General features: G+C 42.1%; 1 protein-coding gene across 4 annotated transcripts; it reads left to right on the top strand.

Moving 5' to 3' along the window:
• The first annotated feature begins 681 nt into the window (after positions 1 to 681).
• LOC120305133 (zinc finger and SCAN domain-containing protein 2-like) lies at positions 682 to 19,980 on the top strand. Of its 4 annotated transcripts, none has more exons than XR_005555936.1 (4): positions 682 to 884; positions 3,359 to 4,291; positions 5,516 to 7,940; positions 10,601 to 11,128. XR_005555936.1 is itself a non-coding variant. In XM_039336551.1 (4 exons), the coding sequence occupies exons 3-4, from the start codon at positions 5,982 to 5,984 to the stop codon at positions 19,054 to 19,056; spliced, it is 2,826 nt and encodes a 941-aa protein (XP_039192485.1). In that variant the 5' UTR covers positions 682 to 884; positions 3,359 to 4,291; positions 5,516 to 5,981; the 3' UTR covers positions 19,057 to 19,980. The 4 variants fall into 4 exon arrangements, 2 of the variants coding, with proteins under 2 accessions (XP_039192485.1, XP_039192484.1); XM_039336551.1 differs by lacking the exon at positions 10,601 to 11,128 and adding an exon at positions 17,740 to 19,980 and having other exon boundaries at positions 5,516 to 7,490; XR_005555937.1 differs by lacking the exon at positions 3,359 to 4,291.
• The last annotated feature ends 30 nt before the right edge of the window (positions 19,981 to 20,010 follow it).

Here is a 20,010-nt window from a genome sequence, read left to right as displayed (position 1 = left end):
GATCACAGCTGATTATGCACAAGAGGATCCACATGGGAGAAAAACCATACAGATGCTTCGAATGTGGCAAAAACTTCGGTCGAAACAGTTTCCTGGTGGTTCACCAAAGGACCCACACCGGAGAAAAGCCCTACGAATGCTCCGAGTGTGGGAAGGTCTTTTGCTGCAGCTCCAATCTTTTCATACACAAAAGGACCCACACTGGAGAAAAGCCCTATCAATGCTCTCAGTGCGACAAAAGGTTTAGCGAGCACACCACCCTTGTGATTCATAAGAGGACTCACACAGGAGAGAAACCGTTTGAGTGTCCAGAGTGCGGGAAAAGCTTTAATACTAGTTCAAATCTTACAAGTCATGTGAAGTTGCACATGGGAGAGAAACCCCACAAATGTTTGCAGTGTGGGAAAAGTTTCAGTCGGAATTCCAATCTGGTGATACACCTGAGGACTCACACGGGAAAGAAACCATACGAGTGTCCCGATTGTGGGAAAGGTTTCACAACAAGCTCTAATCTAATCAGTCATGTCAGTTTACAAATGGGCGAGAAGCCGTTTAGGTGCCCAAACTGTAGTCAGTGTTTCAGCCACAACTCTACTCTTACTAAACACAAGAGGACACATATAGGAGAAAACACCATCAGCATTCTGATTGCAAGAAAAGCTTTATGATCACTCTGGGATCTTAGAAAACTTCCAAGAGTTCACCAGGATACACACCAGTTTGCTTGTCTCCAGCTCGCTGGATTATTTTCAGCCAATGAGACAACTTTATTAAACACGAGAGACTCAACCAGAAGAAATGCTCTGTGCACAAGATTTGCTTGCAAAAAGTAATGAATCATTAAGTGAGAATTAGGATTCCAGCAAGAGCAGTCTGAAAGCAAAGTAAGAATCTAAAGATAACTATGCAGAATAAAAATATTCTTAAGGCATCAAAACTATCCTTATTGTATTTAACTTGTTATTACAGAAAGATAGGAGTCCTGTTGCACAGTGGTTAGAATGTAGTATTGCAGGCTAACTCTGCCCACAGTCTAGAATTCGATCCCAGCGGACTCAAGGTTGACTCAGCCTTCCATCCTGCCAAGGTCGGTAAAAGGAGAACCCAGATTGTTGGGAGCAATATGGTCTCATTGTAAACTGCCCAGAGAGTGCTGTAATGCACTATGGGGCAGTATATAAATCTAGAATAGAATAGAGCTGGAAAGGACCCTGGAGGTCTTCTAGTCCATCCCCCTGTTCAAACAGAAGAACCTACACCATCTCGGACAGGTGATTGTCCAGTCTTTTCTTGAAAATCTCCAGTGATGGAGCACCCACGATTTCTGGGGGGTAAGCTGTTCCACTGGTTGATTGTCCTCACTGTAAGGAAGTTTCTCCTTAATTCCAGGTTGCTTCTCTCCTTGATCAGTTTCCAACCATTGTTTCTCATCCTTCCCTCTGGTGCTCTGATGAACAGCCTGACCCCTTCTGCCTTGTGGCAGCCCCTCAGATACTAGAAGTACTAAATGCTATTGCTATTGCTCTGAACAGAATGAAAATGTGATAGGTTTGCTCTAGTTGCAGCCAAACATTTGAAGTTAAGACTGCTGAATGAGGAGACATATGGCCATTGCTCATACTTGTGGCTGTCAGAGCATCCCGTTGTCACATGATAGCAATTTGTAGCTTTTACAGCTGGCTCCCGACAAGCAAAATCAGTGAAAAAGCAAGCATACTCATAGGCTATCACACTTAGCATCTGGGGGTGATTCACTTAACAACTATACCTTCAATTGACGTCATAAATTGGTGTGGTTCTGTGAGATTTCATCTTACAAATGCATGGCTTACTGATGGAATTGTCGGTCCCTGTAGTGATTCGTAAATGAGGACTTTTGTATTATATTTGTAATATAGTTGTTGTGGTATGTTTTTGCCAAGAAAGCAGCACAACAATGAAGAAAAATGGCCAGACCATTGGGTGCCAGCTTTCCAATCCTGGTTAGAGCCCCAAGCCGTAGAGCCCCAGGCCTGAGGATGTAGCCAGGCCTTGATAGCCTTCCAGAAGGTCAAACGGAGTGGAATCAATTTCAGGGGAAAGGTTATTCCATAAGATGGAGGCCATAGCAGAGAATGCACATCTCCTGGGACCTACCACATTCAGATTCCCAGCTGATAGGAGTAGATTATTAATCAGAAATTTCTAATGAATCTAAAGGTGGGGCGATGGGTAGGAGGCTCCGCAAGGCAAGGCAGGGGCCGGTACGGCTGCTGCCTGACACCCTCGGCCCCCGCACAGAGAGGCCAGCGAGTGCATGGGGGCCGACGGTATCCGTCAGCAGCCCTCAACCGGCACACTCTGGGGCTCTGCAGCCCGCAGTTCAGAGAAGCTGCCTCTGAGCTGGACGGCCAGCTGATAGCTGAGGAGGCGATGCAGTGGGTCGTGCCTGGGAAAAGGAGAGCATGTGAGGCCAGGAGGGATGGGACGGGGGGGAGGGAAATCAGCCGTGCTGGGATGCATCTGGCCACCTGGGACCTCGGCAAGTTAGCGGGCGGCTGATTGAAGAGGGACGGTTGCCATCTCCGGGGCATGGCGTGTGTGCCCACAGAGAGGGCTCTGAGTGCCGCCTCTGGCACACGTGCCATAGGTTCGCCACCACTGGTTTAGACGCTTCGAGTGTTCAAACAAGGGATGTTGAATGTGATAGGGGAGGAGGGAATCTGCATCGGGGTAGGATATAAAAATGTGTCAAACAGCTCTTTAAGGTGTGGCTGGACTCCTATGTGTGCTTCAGCTCACCAAGTCTTTGCAAATGCTTCTTTTCAAATAAAATTTTGTTTCTGGAATTCCAAGTGAGTTTGTTTGTTTTGGGATCTTGAGCCACGTTCCAAACACAGCTGATGGTACCTACAGCATGTCTTTGCCAGGTCTAATCAGGCAGGCTGAAATAAGCAGGGAAAGAGGCAGTCCTTCAGCTCAATCATGTTTGGCATGTAGGCTCAATATCCCAAAACGAACATTACTCACTTGGAATTCCATAAACAAAGTTTTATTTGGAAAGAAGCATTTGCAAAGGCTTGGTGGACTTAAGCTCACACAGGAGACATCAAGCCACACCTCAAAGAGATGGAACACACACTCTTATACCCTGTCCCCGAAGCAGATTCGCCCCTCCCTTATCGCTCTCAACACCCCTTGCTAAATATCCGATAAACTAATCCGAGGTGCCTAAACCATTTTCCCTCTTTTCCCCATGGCTCCTATAGTTATCTTTATGTTTCCTCTGATTGCGGTCATGCCTAGCTTCAGTTGACCCAATTTATGCTATTTGCTAGCCTAAGCTCTATCTTTATTTTTGTGTTTCCCCTACTTGCAGTTTTGGTTTCAAAGTCAAAATTGGCACCTTGAATTGGATCCGGAAGCAAACTGTCAGCAAGTACAGCTCAGGGAGCAAAGGTGTGACATGTGCTGCTTCAGAAACACATATAGCTATCCAGCCACCGCATTCTCTACCTGCTAAAACTTTTGGATAGTCTTCAAGGGCAGCTCTGCAGAGTTCATTGAAGGCATCCAATAAACAGGTGGCATGGACAGAATTGACCGTAACCAGGGCCTGCAGATCCAGGAACAGCCACCACTGGCTCTCAAATCAATCAGTAATAAAAGTTTTAGATTGCAGAGAGTTTGTGATCTCTGGTGACAGCCAACCCCTGCCAAAGTGCAGGAATTTTTAGATCAGCTTCCAATCTGCAAACTAGTGGCCTCCAAATGTTTTGCCCAGGCAGCCTGGGAATTCCCAAGACTTAAATCTTAGTGCTCTGGAAATTGAGAAGGCTGCTCTAAAGAGATTTGTATTCCCCAATAATACAGAGGGGATGATAGAATCGCCTATATCCTGAGGTCGTTGGAAACAACGCGGAAAGACACTTCCAGATTTTGTCCTGCATTATTCTATTAATAAGATGAAGATGGCAAATTGGTAATCCTTTAGGGCTGCGCACACACACACAAAAAACTTCATGAACTTTTAGGGCCCAGTAAGCGCTTGTCTAATTTTAGGATGCTAGAGATCGGACGATCTAGCTTCAGGTGGCTAGATGGCGCTCTATGGTTAGGCAAGAATCACCGGCAAAATCGCAAATACAGTAGCAGCGCCTATAGCTGAACCTAAAGCAATTGAGACCATAGAGTCGTAGGTTGCTAGAGAGAATATGGAGGAGAGGAAAAGCACCGAGAAACCTCCTCTTCAGGCTTCCTAATGAGAGGCTGGTGGGGGCCGTCGTGCTTTTTCCCAGGTGGAAGCTGGAAGGTGAGTTGAGGACAGGTCGGAGGAGGGGCCGGGATCAATTAAGCTTTTTTTATTTCGCTCCACGGTGTAGCAGCTCATAAACAACTGTGCTGAAATATGTCGTCTGTTGCATATTCCTTCCCCCTCCCCAGCCCAATTTTATTCCACCAGAGCTGCACGCTTTAAGGTGCCTGCATTTTCTGTTAATTGGGAGATTTCAGCGTCACATTCACTTTAGGGTTGATTCCTGGTGCTTTTTATGAGCGTGTTGTTTTGTTTGCAAGTGAGGAGCTTCATAGGCAAAACTGGTGCTTTAAATTTTGCAGAGGCTTTGGGTACCATTTCTTCTGTTAATGCCCACACCCTGTACAATACCTATTTCTGAGACATTTTGCAGACAGAAAGTACACATGGATTTTCTACATACATACATGCTTCTATAGTCAATTACCAATAAAACGTGAACACCAGGAATATAATAAACTATAAAAGTTTAATACTATCACTGATCACCAAGCTTTCGTCAGATACTTCTGACATCGTCAGGGTTAATGCTGGTCTGTGGGAGAGTGCCTTTATAGGTGAGCCGTCATTTGCACACGGCTCTTAGATCTTGTCGTAGGTCCTAATTGATTTAACTGCTTTTTAATTATGGCTTCCATACTGATGACTCCTCTTTTCTTGCTTTTACTGCTTGTGGGTGTGTCATTATTCCCCTCTACCTCCCACTGTCTTGAATTAGGGAGGTTCTTTCCTCCCCTTTTTGGGTCATTTGTACCTCTAAGTTGTTCCCTCTTCACACCTCTGTGTCTCCTACCTCCCTCCTTCTTCTGATCTTTACTTGCTCCCCAATTGTCATCCCTCATTCTATGGGGGCGCACTCTCAGCCTTTCTCCCCATCCCTTGCTTTCCATTTCCTTCTCTTTGGCTGCATACATGTTTCTGTATTTCTTTGTGTAGATATGTGTATTTGTATTCCCATCCTCAGTATTTCCAGGTATATATGATTATAATAATTTGCAGTGCTAACCGTTTGTGATTTACAGGAGACAACAAGAGAATTTCATGGCTGTGAATATTTGAACTTGCATCTCACTAGTCTTCTATGTGTCATAATGAATTCTAATAGTTAATCTAGCATTTTGGCATGTTTGCTTTTTCATTCTAATGTACGCTCTTGCTTTCATATCTTGCAACCATATTATAGTGAACAATTAAAGTATCCCTTTTATGTGAATCTTACAGACAAAGAGAATGCCAAGAAAAATGCCAAGAACAGCATTCTGGACAGCAGAGAATCAGAAGACAAATTCTTTACATCTGGTAATCAACATCTTTTCCCTGTCCTCCAGAAAACCATGAAACTCTTCTCCTTCTCCAGCAAGTGAGAGAAAAGAGAGAAAAAATAGGAAGAGTTTTGAGCTGAAAAACAAATATTGTATGTGGAACTCAGGGAAACATTATATGAAAAAATAAAGGTGGAACATTTCCAGATTCAGAAAAAGAGGAAATCGTTAGATGTCTATGAGGAGGAACCGCTCATTCCAGACAATAATGCAGACCTCACTCTGTGAAGAAACAGCTTGATCCATCCAAGAAAGGATCACAAATATTTTTTAATCTCCTCAAGAATCCAAAACAATCAGTGGTGGAAAAGCTCCACAGATGTGCATATTGTGGGAAAAACACAGATTGCATACCCGAGCTCATTATGCATGAGAGGATCTACACTGAAGAAAAGCCCTACCAGTGCCCACAATGTGGCAGAAAATTTAGTAAGCATGCCAACCTGGTGCTACACGAAAGGACACACACTGGAGAGAAACTATTTGAATGTCCAGAATGCGGGAAAAGTTTCAGTCAGAATTCCTACTTGGTGATACACCAGAGGATTCACACTGGGGAGAAACCATATGAGTGTCCAGATTGTGGGAAAAATTTCACTCGAAATTCTGACTTGGTGATACACATGAGGACTCACACAGGAGAGAAACCATATGAGTGTCCGAATTGTGGGAAAAGTTTCAGTAAGAATTCTGACTTGGTGATACACCAGAGGATTCACACAGGAGAGAAACCATATGAGTGTCCAGATTGTGGGAGAAGTTTCGGTCATAATTCCGTTCTGGTGATACACCGGAGAACTCACACTGGGGAGAAACCATATGCATGTCCAGAGTGTGGGAAAAGTTTCAGTAATAATTCTAATCTTGTGAAACACCAGAGGACTCACACAGGAGATAAACCATATAAGTGTCTACACTGTGGAGAAAGTTTCAGTCAGAACTCTTGTCTGGTGATACATCAGAGAAAGCACACAGGAGAGAAACCATATGAGTGTCTGGATTGTGGGAAAAGTTTCCATCAGAATTCTAACCTGGTAAAACACCAGAAGACTCACACAGGAGAGAAACCATATGAGTGTTGGAATTGTGGGAAATGTTTCAGTAACAATTCCAATCTGGTGATACACCAGAGGAGTCACACAGGAGAGAAACCATATGAGTGTTCGGATTGTGGGAAATGTTTCAGTAACAATTCTAATCTAGTGATACACCAGAGGACTCATACCGGAGAGAAACCATATGAGTGTTCGGATTGTGGGAAATGTTTCAGTAAGAATTCTAATCTAGTGATACACCAGAGGACTCACACAGGAGCGAAACCATATAAGTGTCCAGATTGTGGGAAAAGTTTCGGTCAGAATTCCAAGCTGGTGATACACCAGAGGAGTCACACAGGAGAGAAACCGTATGAGTGTCCAGTTTGTGGGAAAAGGTTCAGTCATAATTGTAACCTGGTGGGACACCAGAGGACTCACACAGGAGAGAAACCGTATGAGTGTCCAGACTGTGGGAAAAGTTTTAGTCAAAATTCCAACCTGGTGGTACACCAGAGGACTCACACAGGAGAGAAACCGTATGAGTGTCCCAACTGTGGGAAAAGTTTCAGTGTTAATTCTGCCCTAGTGATGCACCTGAGGACTCACACAGGAGAAAAACCCTATGAGTGTCCAAGTTGTGGGAAAAGTTTCAGTCATAGTTCTGCCCTAATGATGCACCAGAGGACTCACACAGGAGAGAAACCATATGAGTGTCCAGTTTGTGGGAAAAGATTCAGTCATAATTTTAACCTTGTGAAACACCAGAGGACTCACACAGGAGAGAAACCCTATGAGTGTCAAAATTGTCAGAAAAGTTTCAGTCAGTATTCCAGCCTGGTGATACACCAGAGGATTCACATAGGATGAGTGCCTGAATTGTGGGGAAAGTTTCAGTTGGGATTCCTGCCTGCTGGAATAATAGGGAACTCACACAGGAGAAAAACCCTTTGAATGTTCCTATTGTGGGAAAGTTTTCACAAGTAGCTCTAATCTAATAAATCATGTCAGTTTACACACAGATCAGAAGCCATGCAGATGCCTAAACTATGGTCAGTAATTCACACAATTCTACTCTTATTAAAAATGCAGGAGAAAAGACCATCAGCTTTCTGATTGCAAGGAAAGCTTGATGGGATCTTGGAAAACTCAAAAGAGTTCACAAGGATATAAGCCATTGTTTGTTTCCAGCTTGCTGGATTATTTTCAGCCAAAGAGCCAAGTTTATTAGACTTGAGAGATTCAACCAGAAAAGTTCTCAGGCACAAGAGGATTTGCTTGCAAAAATCAGTAAGTATTAGGATTTCAAGAACAGTTTTCTGAAAGCATGGTAAGAAAATAAATATAACTATGTGGAATAAGAATATTCCTAAGGCATTAAAACTATTCTTATTATATCCAATTTGATATATTACAGAAAAATAGTAGTCTTGGTGGTGCAGTGGTTAGAATATAGTATTGTACTTTAACTCTGCCCATAATCTGGAGTTCGATCCTGACAGGCTCAAAGTTGACTCAGTCTTCCAGCCTTCCCGGATTGGTAAAATGAGGACCCGGATTATTGGGGGCAGTGTGCTGACAGCGTAAACCGCCCAGAGGATGTGTAAACATTGTGAAACAGTATATAAGCCTAAATGCTATTGCTATACCCGGAAGGAAAAAGTTATAAGTTTGCTCTTGTTGCAGCCAAAGCTATAAGTAGGGAGAATGACTAATTAAGCATAACAGAAACTTTAGGGGAGGAAATAACAACATAATCAATTAGAGAGTTGGGAGCAATCATCAAGTCATCCAGTCCAGGGGTCTCCAAACTTGGCAGCTTGTAAGACTTGTGAACTTCAACTTCCAGAATTCCCCAGCGAGCATGGCTGACTGAGGAATTCTGGGAGTTGAAGTCCACAAACCTTAAAGTTGCTATATTTGGAGATCCTTGATCTAGTTTAACCCCAGAAAGGACACTGCATCAGTATTTTGGTTCAGAACCTGAGGTGAGCTTCGCTTGGAAAACATGGAGTGTGAATTTGGAGCTACGGAGCTGCTGAAAAGTAGCAAGATTGCCAAGATGATAGTACTGTGAACATGACATGAAGTGAGTGCAAACAAAGCTTGTTTTGGTCAGAAGCCATTGAAATGCAAGAAATGGGTAACAAAAGTCTAGAGGTAGTGCTTTCTAAATGAATCCTCTTTCACCACCCATTTGAAGTTAAGACTGCTGAATGAGGAGACTTATGGCCATTGCTCATATTTGTGGCTGTCAGAGCATCTCCTTCTCCCATAGCAATTTGTAGCTTTCACAGCCGGCTTCCAACAAGCAAAATCAGTGGAAAAGCAAGCGGGGAGTTGCAAATCTCACTCAAAAGCGATCACACTTAACATCTAGGGGGGATTCTCTTAACAACCATACTTTCAACTGACGTCTCAAGTTGGTGAGGTCCCATGAAATTTCACTTTATCACTGCATGGCTTAATGATGGAATTGTCGGTCCCTGTTGTGACTGGTAACTGAGGACTTTCTGTATTCAATTTGCAAGATAGTTGTGGTGGGATGTTTTTGCCAAGAAAGCAGCACAACAGTGAAGAGAAATGGGCAAACCCTGTTTGAGAATGGTTGGGTGCCTGTTTTCCAAGAAAGAGGGATCCCAAACAATAGCAAGGCAGAGATTCTTTTACTGTTCAGGATTAAGAGGTGGGAAATCCAAGGTAGGGGAAGTTTTGGGGGAATTGGCACCAGACTAGAAACTGGGGGACTGTGAGTTTTAGTCCCACTTTAGGCATGAAAACTGACTTTGGGCCAATCAGCAGGAGGCTGTGAGTTCTAGTCTCTACTGAGACAATAACAGTTTGGGCGACCTTGGGCCAGTGACTTTCTCGGCCCAACTCACAGGATTGTTAATGGGGAAATACAAGGAAAGAGTATTAGGTATGTTTGCCTCCTTGAGTCATTTATAAACATAATAAAGGCAGGATAAAATTGAATAAATAACTGAGATGGGTGTAAAACAGGGGAAGATAAGTCTTTTTAAAAAAATGTAAAACCAAAGTCACACTTTTGTGACAAGTGGAATATTGAGTTAGTGGAATATTGAGATAATAATAATAATAGTAGTAGTAGTAGTAGTAGTAGTAGTAGTAGTAGTAGTAGTAAAGTTGTAAGGGACCTTGGAGGTCATCTGGTCCAACCCCCTGCTTAGGCAGGAAACCCTACACCATTTCGGACAAATGGCTGTAGTCTCTTCTTAAAAACTTCCAGTGTTGGAGCATTTACTGCTTCTGGAGGCAGGTTGTTCCACTGATTAATTGTTCTCACTGTCAGGAAGTTTCTCCTTAGTTCTACGTTGCTTCGCTCCTTGATTAGTTTCCACCCGTCGCTTCTTGTCCTGCCTTCAGGTGCTTTGGAAAATAGCTTGATTCCCTCTTCTTTATGGCAGCCCCTGAGATATTGAAACACTGCTATCATGTCCCCCCTTGTCCTTCTCTTCGTTAAACTAGACATACCCAATTCTAGCAACCATTCCTTATATGTTTTAGCCTCCAGTCCCCTAATCATCTTTGTTGCTCTTCTCTTCTTCTTTCTAGAGTCTCAACATCTTTTTTACATCGTGGTGACCAAAACTGGATTCAGCACTCCAAGTGTGGCCTTACCAAGGCATTGTAGAGTGGCATTAATTGTTGATGAGGGGCTTTCTGCCTTAGATGAACCATTGGTGGGCAGATGAGAGCTTGTGCTAGTCCAGTATATAGCCATCTTAGGAATTAAGGATTGTGTGTAGAGCAAGTAGCATTTTAAGGGTTAAAGTGCTGCCCCCTTAAAGGTAGTCTTCTGGGAAATGTAGTTTTAGTTGTTACATGGTTACATCTGTGTTCTAATTGGCCACTGGGAGGGACTTGTGTTTTGTTACGGGACATCCTGTGTACATGCCCAGTTTATTATCTCTCTCCATGCATCCTAGACACGAGGCTGAGCTCCGTAGAATGGGGAAATCCATTATCCTTTTACCTATGAGATGGATCCAGATTACAATCTACATTCTGGAAGAACTTCTATGATAACTGTGAGTTAATGTCTTGATGATGCCTGGAATAAAGTAATTTTGTATGACTTATCCATGGAGTTTATTCTGCCTGTTTCAAGTGAAATGTGCATGAGACAGGAAAGAGCTATCTTTTCATACATAAATGGGGGAAGCAGGAGAGAAATGATGGAATGAGTTTGCAGCAAGGGAGGAAGAAAGGAAAAAGACGGGGAGGTGGAGAATTTGGAGAAGAGTATGCAGCTTTATTACAGGTCGTCCTTGACTTACGACCACGAATGAGCCCAAGGTTTCTATTGCTCAACAAAACAGCTGTTAAGTGAGCTTTGTCCCATTTCACAACCTTTCCTACCACAGTTGCTAAGAGAATCACTGTAATTATTAAATTAGTCACATGGCTGTTTAGTGACTATGGCTTCCCCATTGACTTTGCTCGTCAGAGTGTTGCAAAAGGTAATCAAATGACCACAGGACACTGCAAATACCAACATCTGAATTTTGATCATGTGACCTTGGGGAGGCTGCAACAGTTGCAAGTGTGAAAAAAGATCCTAAGTCACTTTTCAGTGCTGTATAACTTTCAAATGGTCACTAAAGAAATGGCTGTAAGTCGCGGACTACCTATATTTATTCATCACATACTGATTGCAGGTTATTAATAAAATTCTTGTAGTAAACTGTCCTATTAATACAGGGGACGTAATGAATTTTGCAATAATCGTTCCAAAGTACAGGTAGTCCTCGACTTACAACCATTGTTTAGTGACCGTTCAAAGTTACGACGTCACTGAAAAGAGTGACTTTAGGACCCTTTTTCATACTTAACGACCGTTGCAGCATCAGCATTCAAATACTTGGCAACTGGTTCATATTTATGATGGTTGCAGTGTCTTGGGGTTATGGGATCCCCTTTTGTGACCCTCCTCAATGAGGAGGCCAGATTCAGAACAAATGTGGCAAGGAAGGTCGTAAAATGGGGCAAAACTCACTTAACAACTGTCTCGCTTAAAAACAGGAATTTGGGGCTCAATTGTGGCCGTAAGTCGAGGACTACGTAATAAGAACTGTTGCCTCGCCCCTAGCTGGATACTAATATTCTGCAGCAATGTTTCTAAAAATACCTTATTTCATGAGAGCCATTAATTTTCTTATTTTTTAAAAAAAAATTATTAGATTTTATAAGGGTGGGGAAGGGGTAAGATCGGTAAGGGTGTTGGATGGGGTTGGGGAGTGAGATTGGGATAAGGGAAGGGAAAGTTATAATAGTGGGGTTACCCCCAACAGTAATTCATTGTTTTAGCAAGCAGACGGTCATCCGGGTACAAATGTTAAATAACAGTAATTAAAATAATACTAAAACATAATCACAAAAAATAATCGTAATCATAAGAAATAAAAATTAGTCAATAAGTGTCGTTTATCCTACTAAATAAATAGTTATTATAATACTGAATAATTATAATCACTAACGATAACAATAGTCATAAAAATAAAGCTTAGTCAATAAATCATTCATCTTGTTAGCTTTACAATGTTAAATAACCTTAGTTAATATGATACTAAACAATTATAGTCACCAAGAATGACAATAATCATAAAAAAAAGAAAAGTTAGTATCATTCATCTTAAGTAGCAATAATTAATATAATACTAAATAATCATAATCGCTAACAATAACAATAACCATGAAACTAAAGTCTAGTCAATAAATATCCTTCATCCTATTAAGTTTCACAATCCATTCTCATTCTATCGAACTGCTAACCATTGATAAAGAGAGCCATTCATTTTGACATGGTAGGCTCTAATTGCCTCTCAGCCTGGACTGTTTGCTCTAGTTAATTCATGAACTTAGTGACTTGGGACAGTTAGATGAGTGGCATACAAATTTAATAAATAAATGTGAATATTCATAGGATGCAGACTGACAGACATGCATTACATATCATTTTGTGGTTCTTTGAATGTTCAAAAATGAATAATTAATAGGTTTTAGTGCAGTGGTTCTCAACCTTTTTAATGCAGCGACCCCCCAACCGGTCGTAAGTCGAGGACTACTCAACCAGTCATAAGTCGAGGACTACTCAACTGGTGCAGCACCGTTTGCAGAATGGGACTTTTGGCGGGCTCAGCAGGGCAGAGACAGCCTGGACAATTCCTATTGGCTTTTGAAAGCCAATAGAATTAGACTCTATTCAAGAGAGTCTATTCTATGGCTTTCAAAAGCCAATAGAATAAAAGGGAGTAGCACAGCTAAGGAAAAGGGGGAAAAAAATGGCGGACTGCATTGTTTGGCGACCCCTGTGAAATGGTCGTTCGACCCCAAATGGGGTCCCGACCCACAGGTTGAGAACCACTGTTTTAGTGCCTTCCTTTCACGTAAAATATAAATGATACAGAAGTGGATGCTTTTTAATGATTGTATTTTAAATATTTCTAGAAATTTTTTTTCCCCACAGAAAATCCTAAGTAATGTTTGTTGTCTGTTCTACAGTATAATTTTAAAGTATTCTGCAAGGTTTTCTCATCTGCAGATCAAATATTTCAATTATTTTTTTTTGCATTTGGTCGTCTTCCAGACTTTTTGAACTTTGTGTAGCTTATTTTCTAGAACAATTTGAGTCATACAGCGTACTTCTTTGTTTCATTCCTTGCTAACACTTTTGTCAAATGAGAGAGCAAGGTAGATCCTACTTGCTCAATACCGGCCCGCAGTTCGTAACTGAATCTTCTTAGTGTAAGTCAAACCACTGTGCTTATCAAATCACATCATCCTGGTTCTCAGTTTTGTATAATGTACCTCCTTCAAGTCATGGAAGAAGAAGATCTCTATCTGGCTTTCCAAAGTGAGAATGGATTTTCCTGTGACATATGAAAAAAGATAAAAGAATTCTGGGTCCGTTGACAGATCTGAGACCTCTGATAACTGCCATGCCCTGCATTTTGGGAATAGGGACTGGTAAGTGCATGATAGCTGGGTTGGTTGGTGTCAGGGAATTGCACAGCCAGTGCCCAAATTAAGTCAGAGTCGCTGACACAAACTTGTATAAATAAATATATTTAATATCTATATTTACAGCAAGCAAGATAGTCGGGCACATCACTACATCATGAGGTAAATCATCAGAAAAAGGGAAACTTCCCCCTTTACATTCAGCAGCCAATCATAATGTAGATTACCTCATGCAGGAGCCTGCACTCTACAACCAATCAACTACAACTGTGTATTCTGGCCTTAGGCACTTTACTGTTCCAGCTTTTAAATTAAAAAATCTTAACAGTTGGGCTCCAAACAGGCTTGAATTGTTGGAATAAAATGTCGCATGGAGTGTTTCTGTTTGGAAATCTATCTAGCCAATCTTGCTTCTGCTTATTCCATTTCAACTTCTCCCCTCAGGACGGTGCTATAGGGCAGTGGTGGCGAACCTATGGCACGCGTGCCAGAGGCGGCATCCAGAGATGGCAACTGTCTCTCTTCAACCAATTGCCCACTAACTCAATGAGGTCCCACATGGCTGGATGCATCCCAGTACCCATGCGCTCACTGGCCTCTGTGTGCAGGGGCTGATGGTGTCAGGCAGCAGTTGCCCCGGCCCCTGCCTCACCTTGCCCTGTGACAATGGCACCCCCGTCCTGCCTCACCTTGCTTCGCTTCACCCCGCAGGACGAGCCTCCTGCCCACTGCCCCACCTGCCAGAAACCCCCTGGATCTCTCCCAACCCTGTCTGGCCCCACAGGCGTCCCTCCCCACAAGCAACATCGAGGTGATCACGCCCACCTTGGCCATACCCACCCAATCTGCCATGACCACCACAACCACGCCCACCCAGTGGGCCACACCCACCTGGCACCCAGCGATAAATAACTGGGTTTTGGGTTGCAGTTGGGCACTCAGTCTCTAAAAGGTTCGCCACCACTGCTATAGGGCATTGCATGCCAAAACAACTAGACACAAAGATAAGTTTCTTCCCCCATGCCATCACTCTGCTAAACACAGTACTGTCTTCTGCCGAAAGATGAATAGGCTGTCTTGCTATTATCCTTATCATCTTTTCATCTTCCTCACCTCTCATCTTTCCTACTACCTTCTCCTATTGGTATATTACGTGATCAATTATTGTTGTATCTTATGATTTATGATTGTATCTTACAATTTATGATCTATGACTATCCCTTTGCAAGTACACTGAAAGCTTAGGCACGGGGGACAAATTCCTTGTGTGTCCAATCACATTTGGCCAATAAAGAATTCTATTCTTTCCAATTTTTGAGTTTTTCTCAAATTCCATGTCTTGTCTTCAACAGGCATGTCAAGCTGCTAGCCCACGGGCCGGATGCATCACACCAAAACCGCGCCCACCCCATTGCCGACAAAGGGGAAAAAGTCGCGATATGTCACACGATGTCATGTGACATCATGAGTTTGACATGCCTGGTCTACAAGCATTGAATTGCTCTGAAACTCTCCGCCTTCATTTTTATACCTTTCATTTGCCATAAAGATTTGTCAAATGTTGCTGAAATCCAAGTATACTATCTGACCAGCATTTTGCTGATCTAGTAATTTAATTGCTTAAACTGAAAACAGGCAAGATTTGTTTGTTGTGATTTGTTTCTAACAAACCCATACTGGCTTCTTCTAGTAATCACATGCCTTGTTTATAGGTGCTCTCAAATTCTCTGCTTGATTATATAGTTTATATTTTTATATTATATTTATATTTTTCCCAGGATTTTCCAGGTATTACTGTCAAACTGATTGGTCTATAATTTCGTGGATCCATTTTCCCCCTTAATTGTTGTTTGGAATCACATCAGCTCTTTTCCAGTCCTCTGGTATTTCTCCTGTGTTACATAAGCTTTCAAAGATTACATTCAGTGGCTCCAAAATTACATCATCTACAATTCTAGGCAATACTATAATACAGATTTAGACACTACAATAAAATGAGTCAGATAGAAAGATAGTGTCTTCTACCTAGATCTGGTTTGGAAGCAATGTGGGTGGGCACTTTAAGATTTTGTCCCATATTCCATTATTCTATTAATAGGATGAAGTTGGCAGTTGTTCGGTGCTGCATACACAAACAAGAACTTCATGAACAGTGCAGCATCAGGCTCAATTTGTGAAGCTAAGTAGAGTCAAGCTTCACTATTACAGCTTAACTCATTTGCAGAGGCAGGCTTTGAGGAGTTATCCTGCACCCACACCCCAATAGAGGAAAAACTGGCTGAACAATCTTCACCAGCCCCAAAGGAGGTGCCCTTTCTCGTTGCCTGCACGTCATTCCCCCCAAAGGCACTTTCCTTTGGTTTAGTGCAGGAGTAGGGAATCTTGGCTCTTTTATGACTTGTGGACTTCAACTCCCAGAATTCCTGAACCAGCATGGCTGGCTGGGAGTTGAAGTCCACAAGTCATAAAAGAGCCAAGGTTCCCTACTCCTGATTTAGTGGCTGCTTATTGCAAACGAGGCTTCAGGCTCAGCTACAGAGGCCATGAGTGCACCCTTGGGGGACCTGGAAAAAAAGCTGTGGGATAATCGGGTTCTCAACCTTGGCAACTTTAAGACTTGTGGACTTCAACTCCCAGAATTCCTCAGAAGTCCACAAGTCTTAAAGTTGCCAAGGTTGAGAACCCCTGGGGTAGATTATCATGGACGAAAGCTATCGATGTGCTCGGTGGGAGTCGAATACCACTTGATGGCACGTAAGGAAGCTCGGAATCAATGAGAACATCTTGCAAAAGCCTTACGGTAGAAATAGATCCAGAGTGCCTTGCGTCGCTAGATGGCGCTCTACAAGGAAGCAACCTAGAAAGCAGTGAATACAATACAGAAGCGGCATCGCTAGTCTGACATTGTACCAGAGGGGTAGAGGCTGTGCTGGAACGAGATGAAAAGATAGAGTATTAGATTGATAGAGAGGATGTAGAGGAGAGCAGAACAGAGGAACTTCCTCTTCCGGCTCACCCAGGGGACGATGATGGCGTCGCGGTTGTCTCTTTCGCTCTTTCAGGGGACGAAGAGGCTCCTGGAAGGTGAGTGGAGGGCAGGTCGGAGGAGAAACCGGGAGCAAGTCGGGCTCTTTGTTTTCCTCCACGGTGTGGAAGCAGTGAAGGGACAGGGCTGAAAGATGCCGGCTGCTGCAGTATATTCTTTCTCTTCCCAAATTTTATTCCTTTGGGGCTGCACGATTTAAAACTGCTGCCTGTAATTTTATGCTGCGAGAGGGGAAATTTAAAAAGTCTTTATTTCTGTTTCATATTCCCTAACCGCTTATCTCCATCAGCCTTTACGTAACACCTCATTCCTTGAGATGTTATCGACGTGCTGTTTTCCTGGGAAGTGTGGAGTTTCATGGGCAGAAGGGATGCTTTAAATGTGCAGAGGCTTTGGGCATCATTTCATCTGTTAGCGACCTCACCTTTTTAAAATTAGATCAAAAAATCGGAGCGAATCCACTTCTGTGACTCATTGTATGAAGCTGTGTATTTCTGTGTGCATCTGTATAATCTAATCTTCAGCATTTTCAGGAATATTTTATAATAACAATTTGCAATGCTAATAATTTGTGACTTACCTAAGCCAAAAAGAGAATTTCATGGTTGGATATATGAATGGATATTTGAACTTGGATCTTGCTAGTTCTCTATATGCCAAATAAATTGTAATTAATGTTAGAGGGTAAACTAGCATTTTGATATGTTTGCTTATTCGTGGTAATACATGCAGGTTTTTTTTCTGTTTTCCCAGGTTGTCCAGCCATTTTTGTAAACCACAATGAAACTAATCCATTAATATGAAACTATAGACATAGGATGCCAAGAAGAGCACGCTGGATTTCAAAGGGACTTGATTCAAAGCAACACCAGTTAGAGATTAGAAATATTTTTGATCTCCTCAAGAATCTAAGATTATCAGTGATGGAAAAACCCCACAGTCTGTTTATTGTGGAAAAAATATAGATTGCAGATCACAGCTGATTATGCACGAGAGAATCCAAACCACAAAAAATGCACACAAATGCTCAGAATGTGGCAAACACTTTATTCAGAACAGCTTCCTCATGGAAGGACCCACACTGGAGAGAAACTCTACCAGTGCTCCCAGTGTGGCAAAAGGTTTAGCACACAGACCAATCTGGTGAGACACAAGAGGACTCACACTGGGGAGAAACCCTTTGATTGTCCTGATTGTGGAAAAAGTTTCAGCCAGAATTCTGACCTGGTGATCCACCAAAGGACTCACACGGGAGAAAAACCATATAAGTGTCCAGAGTGTGGGAAAAGTTTCACTAAGAATTTCAATCTGGTGATACACCAGAGGACTCACACAGGAGATAAACCGTATGAATGTCTGTATTGTGGGAAAAGATTCAGTCAGAATGCCAACCTGGTAATACACCAAAGGACTCACACAGGAGAAAAACCATATGAGTGTCTGTATTGTGGAAAAAGTTTCAGTCAGAATGCCAACCTTGTAATGCACCACAGGACTCATACAGGGGAGAGGCCATTTGAGTGTCCGGATTGTGGCAAAAGTTTTCAGCAGAATTCCAAGCTGGTGATACACCAGAGAACTCACACAGGTGAGAAACCGTATGAATGTCTGGAATGTGGGAAAAGTTTCAAGGAAAATTCCAGCCTACTGTTACATCAGAGGACTCACACAGGAGAAAAACCATATGAATGTCCAGATTGTGGAAAAGCTTTTAGTAGGAATTCCAACCTGCTGATACACCAGAAGACTCATACCGGAGATAAACCATATGAGTGTCCAGATTGTGGGAAAGGTTTCAATTGGAATTCAGACCTGGTGATACACCAGAGGATTCACACAGGAGAAAAACCATATGAGTGCCTGGATTGTGGAAAAAGTTTCAGTCGGAATTCTCACCTGGTAGAACACCAGAGAACTCACACAGGAGAAAAACCATATGAGTGTCCTGATTGTGGGAAAAGTTTCTTTCGCAATTCTAACCTGGTGGTACATCAGAGAACTCACACAGGAGACAAACCATTTCAGTGTCTAGAATGTGGTAAGAGTTTCCATTGGAATTCTGCTCTGGTGATACACCAGAGAACTCACACAGGAGAAAAACCATATGAGTGTCTGGAGTGTGGGAAAAGTTTCATTCGGAATTCCGACTTGGTGATACACTGGAGGACTCACACCGGAGAGAAACCATATGAGTGTCCAGATTGTGGGAAAGATTTCAGCACTCAGTCTAGCCTTATAAACCATGTAAGGTTACACATAGGGGAGAAACCATTCAAGTGCCCAGATTGCGGACAATGCTTCACACAAAATTCCTCCTTTATCACACATAAGAAATTCCACATGAGACAAAATTTGACGTGTATAGAGGAATCTTGAATTTCATTTCTTATCTCTCATTGCAAGCTCAACTGGGAAATTAACTATTTTAATTTCTTGCCTGATTGTTTTTAATCAAACATGTCTTAATATGTCTTAATAAGATCTGAATTGAGAAGTCCAAGCTCTTTCTGAGCTTTCTTGCCTCTTGCGCAAGTGGAGATGCATGCGCAATGTGCACACTTCCCTGCCACTTGCACGGCCCAGTGGTTGGGGACCCCTGTCCTAGGGTCAGGATTTTGCCCCCCATTGTAGTAAGTCAAGGATTATCTGTATTAGATGAACAAAAGTGGAATGTCTCAATTTTAACCACAATGGAGGAATGGTTGTTGAAGATGACGGAATTTTCTGCGAAACTATATTGACTTCCTCAACCAGAAAAAAGACATTCTCTATATTCATTACTGATTAGAAGTTTGTTAGAGATTTGCGTGAAACAGGAAAAAAATGAAGTTATTATTTACAGTTGTGATTATAAAAAATAAACCAGGTAGAAAAAAGAGTTTTTAATCATAGAGTAAGACCTAATTTTGTATTTCTAATTATAATTACTGTAAAGGAGATTGGAAGTAACTTCTCTCTTATCTTTTTCTTTTTGCACTTTTGATTTCTTTTTTCTTCTATTTAGTGTGTTCTTGCTTTTAATCTTCTCTTTAAAATTAATAAAAATTATATTTTAAAAATCCAGCGTAAAAGTCAAGGACACTGGATGGAAAGCCACGAGTTCCAGTGCTAGGTTAAACAGGAAGGTAGCTGCCAGGTGCCATGAAATCCTAATTTAAGATGTCAAATGAGAGGCTGAAAGTATCTCTGCAGGTCAAAGTTCAAAATGAGAATATGGCCTCCAGGAAGTGCTTTGTATTCTGTCTTGAGTTCCTGAACAAAAAGGGAATCAATAAAATTTATTCATTTTAATTTATTAAATGTATATGCCTTCTCTCTGATTATTACAAG

This window comes from Crotalus tigris, unplaced genomic scaffold (assembly GCF_016545835.1).
Source record: "Crotalus tigris isolate CLP2741 ecotype Arizona unplaced genomic scaffold, ASM1654583v1 scf7180000017666.379230911805:20528666, whole genome shotgun sequence".
NCBI classification, from domain to species: domain Eukaryota; kingdom Metazoa; phylum Chordata; class Lepidosauria; order Squamata; family Viperidae; genus Crotalus; species Crotalus tigris.
Note: the sequence above shows the minus strand (reverse complement) of the source record. Positions and strands in the feature narration are given on the sequence as shown.